The sequence below is a fragment of the Paralichthys olivaceus genome, chromosome 11 (assembly GCF_024713975.1).
Source record: "Paralichthys olivaceus isolate ysfri-2021 chromosome 11, ASM2471397v2, whole genome shotgun sequence".
Classification (NCBI taxonomy): Eukaryota; Metazoa; Chordata; class Actinopteri; order Pleuronectiformes; family Paralichthyidae; genus Paralichthys; species Paralichthys olivaceus.
This window is the reverse complement of record NC_091103.1, coordinates 16711066-16726257: the sequence shown is the minus strand read 5'-3', so window position 1 is coordinate 16726257 and position 15192 is coordinate 16711066. Positions and strand designations below refer to the sequence as shown.

Sequence of the window (15192 nt, the reverse complement as noted above, 5' to 3'; positions counted from 1 at the left end):
GCAAATGATGCTTCTACCAGGTGATAGGGTGCAGGTGTGGACAATATCACTTTACTTTTTAGATACTTTTGAATTGGTCAGTTAAGGCATCACAACAATGAAAACTATGGTCATACATTGTCAAAGAGACAATCAATAGTAATACTAGATTTGTAGATTTCTCCAAAAAGAGGCCACTTTCCTTCTTGAGGCATCCATAGAAACACTGATGATATGAGTCTAATACACTATGACAATCAGGAACCTGAACCTTTCTTCATAGACTGAAAGATGCACAAAATACTACACACAGCTTGCCATTTTTATCACTTTGCTGTGGTTTTTCTACTTTGTCTTCATTTTGAGTGTTTGTCATCTCTTCTTTTTAGTTGTTATAGATCTTTTTCTAGTTCTGTTAAGTGTCTGTCAGTTTGAATCTCATTTTCCAACCCGGTATGTTCGTGTTGTACACAGATCATCCACTACTTGAAAACCTGTGACAGGTTTTTATGTTAAGTATTTTTTGCTGAAAGACTTTCAAACAAATATGAACAAGGATCCCCTGATTACTTGGTTGGTCATTAGTAGCACTTTTATAAAAAATTGAAAATGCAGAATCATAGCATCCAGTAGTGTCACACCCCTAGATGCAGCTGGGAGGATTTTTACTGCTTCCTCTAAACACTTCATCTATTAGTTTCCATTTCCCTTAAATCGTCTGTTCTCCATGGGAACAGCAGGGGTCACTGCAGCACCACATAACTTCAGAAAACTGGAACCAAGTTTTATTAAGAGCAGTTACAAAATCGTGCAGGAAGGTTGTTGGTACAGATTCAGATCTTCAGTTAATCATAAAACCAGCAATTCCCACTTCACTCTCAGTAATGAAACAGGAGTCGCAGCAGGACGGTGACATGATGCAACCAGGAGAAATCCCTCATTGCTCTATAGCTGGAAAAAAAAACTGACATGTGCAGTAGTTGTTTTGGATGGAGGCTCATTTAAATAGATGCTGATTTTCGCCATATTCAGTGAACCTGAGTTTAAAAAAACAAATGGTTGTTTGGCTTAGAAAATCATTTTCATTTTGTGGGTCCTGTTGTTATTAGAGATGAAGCTGTTGAATATTCAAATGAGTAAAAAAAACTACACGTGTCCTGATGAAGCTGAAGACAGGTACCGGGTTGGGGGGGTTCCCGTCAGAGAGGTGACGTGGTGACGTCGAGGGGATTTCCACATCCTGAACCAGCCAATCACAGCCGGGCCTGCTGCGGAAATGCTCCAGTGAAGCACTGATCAGACATCATCATCCAGGACGTGTTTTCAAGTTTCACACAGAGTCGCAGGCGGCTGCGATCATCCAGAGCGGCTGTCTCCTCCGAGTAGACTTTACCCGAGCAGAGGGGACGAGAGCAGAGGATCTACCCGAAGAGAGGCGAAGATTTGTGGGAAGAAAGTCAACGAACACGACGGCTGAGTTGATGTTTTTTGAAGGACCGATCACATGCGATGAAAGACATGGACATCTTCACTGCTTCCTCTGGTTAGTGTTCATGTGTTTGTGCGTGTGTGAGAGAGGTGACATCATCCTCGGGCATGTGATGTGTCGGAGGGGCCAACACCCATTCCCCGGGATCAGAGCTCCCCTCCCCGGCTCCTTCTCTCCCTCCGTGCTGCGCCAACATTCACGTGTTGTGTTCACTGACTGTTTGTTTTCTGTGTTTGTCCTGCAGACCGAGGCCTGTCAGACTTCGGTGAGTCGACCCTCTTGTATTTGTTAGAGTCCTCGTGTGTGAGGCCTCCGGCAAGGAGAAGTGAACATCGCTATGTTCCTGCTTCGTAACACAACAGCTACAAAACTACAAAATACAAAACACAGCAGCTTCAAAAATTCTTTTCATTCTTGCATTTAAAGCTAAAATCACATTAATCATTCATTACAGTTGAATTGAATGGGTTATCATCAGTGTGAACCTATAAAATGTCAGAAACCCAATCATCTTTGTTGGCAGGTTGTATTTATTATGATTGCAGTTCAAGTTAAAGACCTATATAAAATATTATATCAAGATAAACATTTTCATATCAGTCGATATCCAACAGTTTCATGATAAATGTCACATTATTATTTCTTCTATACGTTTAAAGACAGATTTCTGCTCCTGACTGAAGGTGTTGTGGTTTTAAACTCTTGTTGATTAACAGAGAATGACAAACACTTATAAGTATGAGGTACATCAATGATGTGTTATTCCTCCTCACTGTGCTGACACAATGTGTAAGCAACAGATATTGAAATGTGTTATATTGCTGTTGATAAAATCATTATGCAATTATTATTGTTGTATTGCCCAGCACTACTCAGACATATTTCATTACATTCATGTTTAGTATGAGAATAACAAAAAGTACTCCATATTCCCCACATGTTCTTAAAAGATAACTTACGTATTGGGGATTATTTATATTAATAATTATTTCTTAATACACTTCTGGTTTCTGTTGTGATTACTTGACTACATGACTACTGCAGCAGGAAGTGTCGGTCACACTTGAATAAAAAGCTCCATTTAGACTGCCAGGTGAATTTAAATGTGTGGGACCATGGCAACAAGACTTTGTTTACTGTTTAACTTTCCCTGGTGGACTCATCAGGTACACCTACTCGATTTACAGTACAACATTTTCAGTGCTTGTGTAAATGGAGTTGTATGAGTGTTTCCATTTTAAGCCACTCCACATGTCTACTACACATATCAGAAGGAAATGGATCCATATCAACAACTTAAGAAAATGTAACAGTGTAATCAAAGATTAGAGAAAATGACAAATTAATGAACATACATTTGTTTTAGAACTTTAACTGTTTGATGACTACTCTGAATAAACTGGTGACCCATTGGTGGGGCCTGACCCCAAGCTTGGGAACCAATGCACTAAACTAGAAGAATAAAATTAAAAAACTTCAGGACAAACGCTTTAACATAGATTTTAAATGCAGTTTGCAACACTTCTTTTAATAGAGTATTATAACAGAGCTGTATTGGTACTTTTTGGTGTCGGGCATAGTTTAAGAAAGATAATACTCAACACAAAAGATTAAAAAGCAAATACTTGAGTTTGTCCCATTAATCCACCTGTAGTAATCCTATAAAAACTCAGTCTTGTCTGTTATGATGGTTTTACACTTTATTTCACCAGTCCATGAATCCTAGTTTGTTTACAAATGATTTCCTGAAAAGTTTCCTGGGAAAGTTCATATGAAATGGTTAAAAAAAAACAGTAGAACCAACATGGTTCTATTTTGGAATTTTCCAGGAAATTATTAAGAAATTATGGATTACCTGTCATTATATAACTAGATGTTTAGCCAAACCTTAATAATAACATAGATTTGTTTTTATGTAAACTAGAGTTACATGTGTGTTTGCAGTAATTTTCATCATCAGTCATGAAATCTGTATTTGAATAACACTTCTCAGTCAGTGTGAATATACCTTGTTTTTTTTCCATCTGAGATTCTAACCATTCGTCAACAATATTTATTTTCCAATAGAGCTCATTGATGAAATCATCAAACAGGATGGTGAGCAGTCGGCCGTCAGCCTCCCTCGACCTTGTCCCCCTCCCGCCGACCTCCTCCCCCAGGTGCCGCGCAGCCAGCACCTCAGGGTGCACCGACAGAGCTCCTCGCTGGCGTCACAGCCGGTGCTAGTGGCCAGAGGCACTGCACACCCGGTAAGTGGGTACAAAAAGTCATGCTTGGCTGTGTTCTGAAGAGTGGCAGTGTGTGGTTGTGTCTCGACTCGTCTGGTTTCAACCTCAGTTGGTGGTTTGCTCATGGTTGGCAGTTGCAACACCCGACACGTAGGTTTCATTCAGGTGTGGGTGGTGTTTAAAGAAGACAGTAGTGTCCAGTGTAGGTAAAACACAAGACACTGTTTAATACAGTGTCTGCAGGTTGTGGAAAGTACTTTTAGAAATCTATAATCATTCATCCATCCATCCACTTATGCTTCTTGTCCAGGTCGTGTGATGATACTTTTTATATACTATATATATTTTATGCACTTGATACATAATTGTGGTTAGTTGTCACTGATTATGTTAAAGATATTAAACTGCATTCTAATTGTACAGAATGGTTCCTTTTCAAAATGATTATTTGAAATTAACTGTTAAAGTGTTGCTTATTTTAGCTTTTGGCTCAAGAATAAATTACACAGGTCATTTTAAAATTTGGATTCCGGGAATTTTCTCAAATATCAACTGTCAGTGTCGGCTTATATGCAAGTCCAGAAGAAGGAACATTTCTATTAATTGATCTGTGTCTGTAAATCACTGTTTAAGTCAGTTATATTCTTCTTTATTGTTCTTAAGGTTGCTGCTAAAAACGTAACAACATTACACTCAGAGGAAGCTTCTGTTTGGATTCCTGGTTTTGTAAAGAGGTTTTCAGAATGATCAAAATCATCTGCAGAGTGGTGCATGTGCAGCCCACAGATGGTTGGGTCTGTTGTTGTTGTGCAGAGCAGTGTTCAGGCAGCTCAGGCTCTGACTGTAAAGCACGTGGTTTCCAGACATGAGGGAGGTCAGAGGTGTTGTAATCTGATGAGTATCTGTAACTGTTGCCTTCACACACGGGTACAAACACATGCAATTCACTCAGAGAAATTAACGCTTTACCAGAAAATGATCAGTATCTGTGTCACTGATACGTTATTGGGAACTGTTAGTTTTAAAGTTATGAGTCATTGTGAGAAGTAACCACGCCTCCCCAGCATGTTCTGTGGGAGGAGGCTGAGGGCGAAGAAGAACGAGCAGGAGTGGCTGGGACGACATGGAAGAACTGTAATCTGACTCCTACTTTCAGTTTGCCGTCCTCTCTGTATACTCGCCAAACCCACTGGGGGTTAGAGGTCGCATTCTTCGCACCACTCTTCTCCTCCTATTGGTCGATCTACGTCAGGTTCTCTCTCCCTGTTTCCTGTTCGCTGGGTCAGTTTGCCAGGCTTTTGTTTAGCTTCCGTGTTTTGAAGGAGAACAGGTATGTCCAGACTATCACGCTAACAAAGCAACGAATACATCTGTGGCCTGACAGGAAACAGTGAAACATGATCTCATGCAGACGCATCATCCAGATCTCTGCAGCAGCGCTTTAATGAGCCCCCGGCCTGGCTTTCCTGCTGCATGGGTGTGAGAGGAGTCAGCTTCTTTACTTCTTTGTTCCCTGCAGGTTTGATCTCTTATCCTTTGTTAAACCACTGCTAGAACAGATGAAAACTTGTTTTATTTTAAGGCCTCTAGAAGCCCTACAGGGCAGGAATGTGTGACTAGTGATGGAGAGAATTTGCAGAGAGAGAAAGTAAAAGTTTGTGTGGGTATGGAAAATAACCTGTGGTGTAACTGAAAGGCCAAAGAGCACATGGTTTATGCTATGCTCAGATACAAAGCACATGTATGAAGGATAAACTCAGTTGTGCTGCTTTACTGCAGAAAGCTTCTCCTACACTCTCATCTGATACGATGGACGACAAACATCTGCTTCTCTGTTGAAGACTTAAAAAAATGTTCTGTGACTGATCTGTTTTCTCTGATTGTACATTTTCTATATCTGTGGGGAAGCCTCTAGGAGGTACTCAGTCATAATATCGTCAATATTGTCAGCAAAAGTCAAAAGTCAAAGTCAAAATTCTTGCTCACTTATGTATGCACCTCTTTACAGTTGTAGCTGGTTTTAACTACTTCATATGTAGTTTGGTAGGTCACCGGTTTCCAGCCTATGGGCCGGGGCCCTCCGAAGGGTCACCGGACAAATCTGAGGAGTTGTGAGATGATTAATGGGAGAGTAAAGAAGAAAGTTTATGGAGTATAGGATCATTGTTTAGACCTCAAAGAGATGTTTAAAAGACTGAAGTCACTTTGGTTGAACTAGATTCAGACAGATATGGATTTTTGGTGGCCAATGCTGATACTGCTATTAGGAAAAAGGAAATCAAAAGTCCAAATAATCCCAAACCCACCATATATTAAGTTAAAGAAAAAGAAAAGCAGGAAATCTTACTTCATTAGATGCTAAAACCTGCAAATATATTTTACTTTTCTTTCACTATTTTTACTTTAAGAATTACTGAAACAATGAATTAATTACCAAAATAGTTGCCTACAATGTTTCTGTTGATTAAACGATTAATTGTTGTAGCTTCAAACAATTTGTACATCGCACATCAACTTCACCTTTTCTAAATCAAACTGATGAGTGTGATGTTCCTGGCAGAATTGAAGATCTCAGTATCTCTGTGGTGAATGACCCTCTTCTAAATTGGGTATATTCTTTGTCTTAACCGTTTGTTCTGTATTATCTGGTGTCTGATTGAATATTATTTGACTTTATCTGTTTGTGCTCAATGGGAATAAAGTTGTGTTTTTGTTTTTGTTTCCTCAGCCGACCTGCACCTTCTCTCCATCCCTCCTGCGGCTCAACAATCCCAGTGAGATGGCGTCAGCTCCTCCTTCGCGGGCCGTCACCTCTCCAGCCGGCTCCTCTCGCTCATGTCAAGGCATTTCCTCTAAGAACCGGGACGACACCGACATGCTGGACCGGATTCTGGAGAAGCCCAGGCTGGTGGTGGTGGAGGAGCCCAAGGACAGAGGCATGAGGTTTCGGTACGAGTGTGAAGGACGCTCCGCCGGCAGCATCCTGGGGGTGTCCAGCACCGACACCAACAAGACTCAGCCTGCGATTGAGGTACAGACACTGTCGAGTCCATCTCTCTATATGCCACGTTAAATGTGGTTTTGGTTTTTGGACTTGAAGGGGATTCACCAGCTCTGAGGGAGAGGCAGGTTTCACCCACAGTTGGGTTGTTTAGGTGTGAACACTCATAGCCCCTGTGCAGACAGTGGAGCTGGGTGGAGCTGAAGAGATGTGGGTTGTTGAAGTCAATTAGAAAGTCCCCACAAATCCAACCTGAAGTGTGGTCAACCACTGGCGGTTTAAACTCTGCCAGCACACTTACAAACCCCCCTACACATTTATCCCCTCAGACATTGTGTGGGGGTTTTAACGGCCAAAAGTTTGGAAATTAGTGAATTTGAAATTCACTGACTTAAGATGGATATGTGGGGTTATGTGGCAGCTAAATTTTTTTCTCTTTGCATGACTGCCATCTTCCCATTTTATTTGACTTGATGAAATTGTTACCACAGACACTGGTGCCCATATTTGAAAAAAAACACACAGGAAGTGGTTATTATCTACAGGATACACAGGATAGTTTCCAAATAGGTCACACAGGAGAAGAAAAGGGGAACCTAAAAAATGTGAGAACATTTCATCTGTACAAATACAGATATTACTAAATACTGGAAGGGCTTTGAAAAGATGTACTCTAATTTTCAAAGCAAATTTGTCAGCAAAAGTGTGAGAATTTCTGCTCTTTTCCGCCATAAGTGACGGTAAAGTATTTTTGGGTTTCACCCACATTGGTTCGAAAAATTGTGATTTATTTTTCCCACAATCTTTGGTAATATTATAGACAAAACAATTAATTAAGGAGATAATTGGGGGATTGTTTAACAATGAGTAAAGTTATCACATGCATCCTTACTCTGGACTGCAATGAGTTTCAATCCACTCCTCCTCTGGAAACTTCTGCTTCAAGATGTTGAAGTTTCTCACTTTTCTGAATTTGAATGCTCTCCGTCTCTCTTGTGTATAATTATCTTTATTCCTAACGTGCTGCAACACTCAGCATTTTTTGTGTGCGAAGGTGAAATGCTGTTTGGTTCTCACCTCGGCCAAGGAGGTTACATTTTCGTCTGCTTTTGTTCGTTAGCAGGACTACGCAAACAGTACATTAAAATTTCCTTAAAATTTTGTGGAGTGGTGGGGCACGACCCATAGAAGAAATCATAAAATGCTGGTTTGGATCTGGATCAGGGGCCAGATCCCAGATTTTTTTATCTTTTTCTTTAATATTGCGAGAAACCCAAATATCATATAAAAAGATTTGTCGGAACCACACTCACTTTTGAGTTTAAAAAAAATGTTTCTTTATACTTTCTCCCTTTTATTTTCCCGTCTTGTTCCCTCTTTCAGATCCAGGGTCCCATTGAATACATAAAGAGGGTCACAGTCACTGTTTCCTTGGTGACGAAAGACCTCCCTCACCGGCCTCATCCCCACTGCCTTGTGGGTAAAGACTGCCCGACTGGTTCAGGGATCTGTGAGGTCTCGTTCAACCCTCACAGCAACCGGCGTCACAGGTGAACATCCATCTCTTGTTTATTTTTCTCTTTACATTCTGTGTCTTAGCCATAAATTGCACATCGCAGCAGATACAATGTCCTGACACAATGTGTTTACATTTTATGCAGCTTTGCCAACCTTGGCATCCAGTGTGTGAGGAGGAAAGAACTTGACACTTCACTTCAGAAAAGAAGAAGCCAAAATATCGACCCCTTTCAAAGTGAGTGGGATTTCACACTCAAGTCTGAGACCACAAACAGTTTCTTTTTTAGCCTCAGTGGTAAAATGCACTGTGACTCCTCTGATCTGTCTCTCTCGTCTTCTCCTTCCCCAGCTGGCCACACAAAGGGCATTGAAGACCTGGACATGAACGCTGTGCGTTTGTGTTTCCAGTGCGAGCTCGAGTGGGAGGATGGCGGGAAGGACAGTCTCAGCCCTGTGGTGTCAACTACAATTTATGACAAGAGTGAGACATCGCCAAACACAAACACTTATTCACCCCAGTTTGACCAGCAGAACAAAAATTCTTTTTCCTGAATCACAGGCATTGCTGCATCTTTTATAATTTTTTTAATATTTCCTTTTACAGAGGCCACGACTACATCCCAGTTGAAGATCACTTGTTTGAACCAGTACAGAGGCTCCTGCACGGGAAAGACCGAGATCTACATGTTGTGTGACAAAGTGCAGAAAGGTGAGAGGAATTTAATTTTTATTTGTGTTCTCTATCGGTTCTGGGGAACAGAATGAGTCTCACACAGCAGAGTACATTAGACATGCTCTTCCTCAGGCCTAGAAACCATCTCTTGGAGAGATAAATGGATTTGATATGTAAAGGTAGTAAATTATATTTATATTTCCCAGAATGTCAGAGACCTGGATCATTAGTATTAATCTCTCAGTCAAAATATGCTCAAATTACATACAAAATCATATGATAATTATAAAATACTGACTATGACAGACTAGATTAGATAATTTAAAAAAAGATAATTTGGAAAACGTAATGCCTTTTTGTGTTGCTGTGCTGGCAGGAGATAATTTGGATCAAACATTGAGTTTGACTCAAGGATGAAGTGATTGTGGTGGCCAAAGGTCAACACCTTTTTTGTGTTGAATGCAATATCTCAGTAACAACTTTAGAACAAACATCTGCTTAGACTCGCAGAATAACTAATTATATTTGGGCGATCAAAAGTCAAGGGCACATTGGCTTCACACAACAATGTTTTTGGCCTTTTGAACATGAAATCTCAAGTCCACCTTTTGGAAATGTCTTTAGGTTTTGACTAGTTGTCAAGTGGACTCAAAGATTTATTGATTTAATTTTAGAGTCCAAGATCACAGGTCATGTGACCTTATATGAGTCTGGAAAAAAATGTATGTAGACTTGAACTGCACTGGATAGAGCGGTAATTCTAGTTTTACTGGAAAAATGATGACGAAATGAATGTGACTTTACGCGTGGTCACTGATCCACAGATGACATCGAGATCATATTCCGGCGAGGTTCGTGGAAGGCGAATGGGGAGTTCGCCCAAACAGACGTGCACCGGCAGATTGCTATCGTGTTCAAGACGCCACCGTACCAGGACCAGAACCTCACGGAGGAGGTGGAGGTCAGCGTCGCACTGCGTCGCATCTCAGACCAGATGGAGAGCGAGTCAGTGACCTTTATGTACCTGCCACCCAACCCAGGTCAGTCAGGGGTGAAAAACACTGACGTGTCTGTTCTTTGGAATTCTTCTACGCTCTTACTTGCAGTGTCAGCTAAAAGGCTTTAATGTAAATGTTATGAACCCAATGCAAACACAAGCTGGAGTTTATATAAAGTCTCCAAACTGTTCCATTCCATTTCAGATCCATATGAAGTGAAGAGGAAGTGCAGAATAAAGCCAGACATCAATTTCAGAGAGAAGCCGTGTTTAACAGGTGAGTTCTTTCTTTTCTTCTGAAATTTAATTCAGAAAGGTGATTAAATAAACCTTTTTTGAGCAGAAGATTTACATAATATCAGGATTCAAATAACAAGAATCCCATGTCTCTCTACCTCATAACTGCCAGTTGCTTGTATTTCTCACAGGTATTTATTTTCTCTGTAACACAATCCGTTTCCTCTTCTGCAACAGAGTGTGCACCTGCAGCAGAGCAGCCCTTCCACTTCCCACAGCCTCACACCGCAATGCCTCCAGACAAGTGGCCTTTGACCAGCGGCCAGCCTGCGGCCTCTGCTGTCGGGGCAGGGTGTTATAACGTGCCCCAGGACTCAAACAACTGCACCGATGAGGCAGTCTTGCTTAATCAGTTGCTAGAAATACCTGCGTTATGGGACATGTTTGACATTGAGGAAGAGCCTGACGGAAGCTCCACATTTCCCAACATGGACGTGAACTTTAACCAGAACTTTGGCTCGTACACTCAGGACTTTTCCCAGTACAGTGACCTGCAGTTCAACATGCTGGTCAATGAGAACCAGAGTCTGCAGTCAGAGCCACAGGACGGCATCGCTAGCGCGGTTCAGGTGAAGAAAGAAGAGGCGCTATGAGGCTGGGACCATGTAGCGCCATCAACGTATTCTGTGCCCTTTAAAGGAATATTTCTTTTTGGGCAAATGTGCTGATTCTCTTTCATGCCAAGTGTAGAGGTACACAGTTAGCTTAGCTAGGCTCTGTTCAAATCAGCACCTATAAAGCTCTTTAATGAAGACATAACTCTGCAAGAAATTAAGTTAGATGCACCTCTCAAAATGAAAACCTACTTTTTTAACCTTTCGAATTTAGAGAATAGACTGTAAATAAAGATGGACGACGCATCTCCACTTCATCCCAGAAATTAAGCTGAAATATCCCATACACGAATGCTGCCATCTTGCTCAGTAGTGATTTGGGGATGGAGCCACGGTAACAACATCCTGGGTCAAAAGTCAGACTACAACCAAATTATTATGGTTTCAGACTATAGCGTTTTCAAATCAAAGTGATTTCCACCCACACTAGTGTTTTGCTTTGGATGGCTTACTACTACGTGCACTTTGGCTTTTCAGATGTCCCATCCACTAACTATGGAGGGGGCGGGTTTATGACTACAGCAGCCAGCCGCCAAATGGTGATCAAGACGTCACGTTGTCCATCTTTATAAACAGCCTGTGATTTAGAGCCAGAAAAGGGTGGTCATGTGGTCCAAATCCAAGACGTAGCACAATGCCTCACTTGCTGTAGCTGCTTGCACTCTGTTATGTGTCTGTAGAGTAATTTAGTTTGAACTCAATCTCCCCCTTCATCTTAATCGTTCCATGAGAGCCTTGCTGGTCAAGGCTTTAATCATCAGGAGCAGCTTAACATTGTTGAATATTTGTCCATAAATGCTGCAACCACTGACGTAAGGTATTCTCACAGTACAAGTGGAGCTGAAAAAGAAAACTAACAAACTTCCCTCTTAAAAATCAGGGATCAGTTTTGTTTACTCAAACACAAGCCAACGTCTTACATGATGTTTGAAAGGATTTTTATTTTAACTGTACTTTTATAAAAAATTTTAAAAAACTTTTATTTATTTGAAACGGACAGTGTGCATTAATTAATAAGAGCACAATGGTTCATATGTACCAGAGCTAGATACTTTTTTATTATCTGAATTCCCCAGGAGGTTACAAACAACATACTTGCAAACACACACACACACATATATATATACACAATTCTCGATAACAAGACTATTCCAGATGATGACTTATCTGAGTATTCAGTCACCATTGTTTTACAGAATTTGAAAATGAGTTGAAAGTTGTGATGTTTCTTAATTCTATGGGTACAGTGTTCCAGGTAAGGAAAAGCTGATTGTGAAAAAGTACTTTTTCTAACAACAAGTCTCAAGTTCTCTCACAATATTCTTGTGTTTGTTACAGATTTAATCCTCCTAAAAAAAATGCTAGAAACCAGTTCTTGTTTCCATAGTTCTGTCTGTGTTGTTTTATCTTATTCTGCAGTTTCACTCTCATGCTATTTCAAATTTCCACTCGCACCTTGTCGCGTGTCCATCTCTGCCCCCTCTCGCTGTAGCACTTCATTGTAAATATCTCGAAGAAAAAAATAAAGGTTAACGTGTTATTTCTGTTTTGTCATTACTTCCTCTGAAACTGATGACTGCTCTTTTTTTTAGAAGCTCTTGAATGTGACCTGTCTTGCTCTGGACACCCACACACATTCCTAACCTGCACGCTCACATATAAAAATAATGAATCATGGCAACAACAATGTGAAGGAGGAGGTTTGGTCCTTTTCACATTTAAATGTCAACAGTGTCACCGGAGAAACACTCAGGGTGAGAAGTGCCCTTTGTTTATGGTTATTGGAAACCTTGGTCTGCTCAGTCACAGCATCTTAACTTGGGATATGGATTTTATTTTCAGAATAGTTTCTGTCACATTTGACACTAATCCAGACTGAAAAAAAAATCTAATTTCCTCTTTTCATAGTGAGGTTTCTGCTGAATCACCCTTTCTTTGTTGAGGCCAAATGATTTGGGAAATTTGTAAAGCTGAGTTTACAATGTTTCATTTAACAGATTGTGACATATTGGAAAATTAGCACCACAAACGTTAATTTTAAAATGGCTCATGTTTCCTTCACCTTCTTCCAAATAAGCAAAATGGGCATATTATAGAAAAGGTTAAAGGTTCATGGTGTGGAATTTAGTGACATCTAGTGGTGAAGTTGCATGTTGCAGCTGAATACCCCTCACCTCCCTCTACTCTTCCAAACATGAAAGCATGGTCACTGAAATCTTACCCACTGATCCCTTTAGGTAAAAGTACAAATAAATAGACAAAAAATATATTCAAGTGAAAGTAAAAGTGCCTCTTTAAATGTTCTATTTGAGTAAGTAAGTTATTGACTTTATATATACTTACAGTAGTAAAAGTTAAAGTACTTACTGAATGTAGCATATTCCTAAATGCAACAGTCTACTATAATAATAATAACTTCAGAAAAACTATAAGTTAAAAAGTGCTTAACAAAGGCAGGAAAATAAAAAAGAGCACAGCTAAAATTAAGGAATCACAAATATTAAAAGACAGTATTCATTTAAAAGAACTCCAAAAATACAGACAATTATTTCAAATCAATTTTTAAAAGTAAAATTCAATAAATTATAATTCAAATGTAGGTAAAATCAGGACGAACTCCCTGTTAAAAGTTTGTTTTAACAAGGCATGTAAAAGAGATCACTGACTCATGTATGCATTTCAAAATATAGTGGAGTAGAAATTACAGATATAATAACAAATAGAAAAACTCAGATATGCTGAGTGGATAAAAGGAGAAAGTACCCTGAAAAAAAATCTACTGCAGTAAAGTATAGATACATGGAAAATGTACTTCAGTGCAGTAACAAAGTAAATGTATGTTGTTACACCCCACCACTGTTATTAATACTAACTATAATCAATAAACTATTATGTTAAATTGTAGATTAATGAGGGGAAAATCCACTGACTAGTCCTCAAGTGCTTGTCACATGTTTTAATTCTTACTATGCAGTAAACAAAGGTAGCTGTAATTATATTTGTATGTCTGTGTTGAACAGAGCAGGTGTTCCCTTTTCTGCCTCCGCCCATCCCTGTTGTTTGACCTCAACACAGATGGCTCATACTATTAGTGGGAAAGTCCGCACTGGGCTGCTTTCCAAGGCCCTTAAACTTTACACACACGCACACACACACACACAGAAAAGATGTGTGGGAGAAGAGAGCAGCTGAGCTGGCAGGTTTCCCTGAAATCACCATCACGTTGTTGGCAAATAAATTTGAAATGTGACAAACAAAGCTCACACACTGGTCACAGTGGTGGATGGAAATTTCACATAAATGAATCAGATTTCATACCATCTCCTTGAACTTTGTATTTATATTTCCTTGTGTTTTTTTTAATTTATTTTTTATATGTTTATTATTATTTTTACTGACTGCCATCTTTGCTGCACAAGGTGCCCCCATTGTGGGACTTATAAAGGCTTATGTTATCGTATCTTGTCATATCAAATGGTATCTTGTCTTATCGTTTCATATCATATCTTACCCTACCTTTTCGTATCTTATCTTCATGACCTGATCTTACTTTAAAATTTAGCCTGATTATCATGAAGCCTCATTGAGTTCAGAGAAGTGAGGTTGTCAAATGTTCTTTTGCCAAAACAGGAGAAAAATCACCAAAAGACTAGTTTTTTGAATTTGAACAACATGGAATATGTGGACGATATAAAGGGTAATTCCAACCAGTGGTTTAATCTGTGAAAGGTGTGAAATGTTCTTTTCACAGTTGCCAGGTATCATTTCTCCTCTGTGGTGAATTACACCACCCACGGGAGTCCCCGGCCGTGCAGGACTCCACAGTGAACCAGAATAGCATTCTGTAACCGCAATGTCAAAAACACCAATACAACTGACAGTGATCAGATAGGAAGTAATGAAAGTGAAACCAGGCAAGAAACGTCTCTTTTCTATTTCTTTCCTGCCACTTTTCACTGACTCCAACACAATATGAGAATCTTTGCTGCATTAGGGCCCCAGTATGATTTTATTCCATTGGTTTGTTTTAATTGTTGTTCTATTCATCATGTATAACAGGCAAAATTAACATTATTTTCAAAGGTTGTAACACATTCAACAGCCATTTGGAAGTTAACACATGGCTTCTTGTGGCTTAATATTTGTGTCTGATTCATTTTAAGGTATTTTGTTCTAACTTGATTTTAATGTAAACACAGTTGACTCCATCATATCCCTTAAATACAAAACAAGCATCTTTTCATATTAAGCACTTTAGCGCCATCTGGTGCAAATAACAGAAATATGAATTGCCTCAAAGCCTCACTAAGGTGCTAAAACATTTTCAGCTTGTACTATTCACAATGTGGTATTGTAAAAGTACTGTTAGATGCATATGCATTAAAATACTTTTGTC

The 15192-nt window shown here is 39.7% G+C and overlaps 1 protein-coding gene across 6 annotated transcripts; it reads left to right on the top strand.

Annotated features, from left to right (window-relative positions):
- The first annotated feature begins 1157 nt into the window (after positions 1-1157).
- On the top strand, positions 1158-12336 carry relb (v-rel avian reticuloendotheliosis viral oncogene homolog B). 6 transcript variants are annotated; one of them, XM_069534915.1, is made up of 11 exons: positions 1158-1522; positions 1713-1733; positions 3536-3717; positions 6425-6727; positions 8081-8247; positions 8359-8450; positions 8565-8696; positions 8820-8924; positions 9713-9928; positions 10091-10162; positions 10360-12336. In XM_069534915.1, the coding sequence occupies exons 1-11, from the start codon at positions 1489-1491 to the stop codon at positions 10773-10775; spliced, it is 1740 nt and encodes a 579-aa protein (XP_069391016.1). In that variant the 5' UTR covers positions 1158-1488; the 3' UTR covers positions 10776-12336. The 6 variants fall into 6 exon arrangements, with proteins under 6 accessions (XP_069391016.1, XP_069391018.1, XP_069391017.1 ...); XM_069534917.1 differs by having other exon boundaries at positions 1263-1522; positions 1713-2870; positions 3049-3717; XM_069534916.1 differs by lacking the exon at positions 1713-1733 and having other exon boundaries at positions 1299-1522.
- Positions 12337-15192: the final 2856 nt, after the last annotated feature.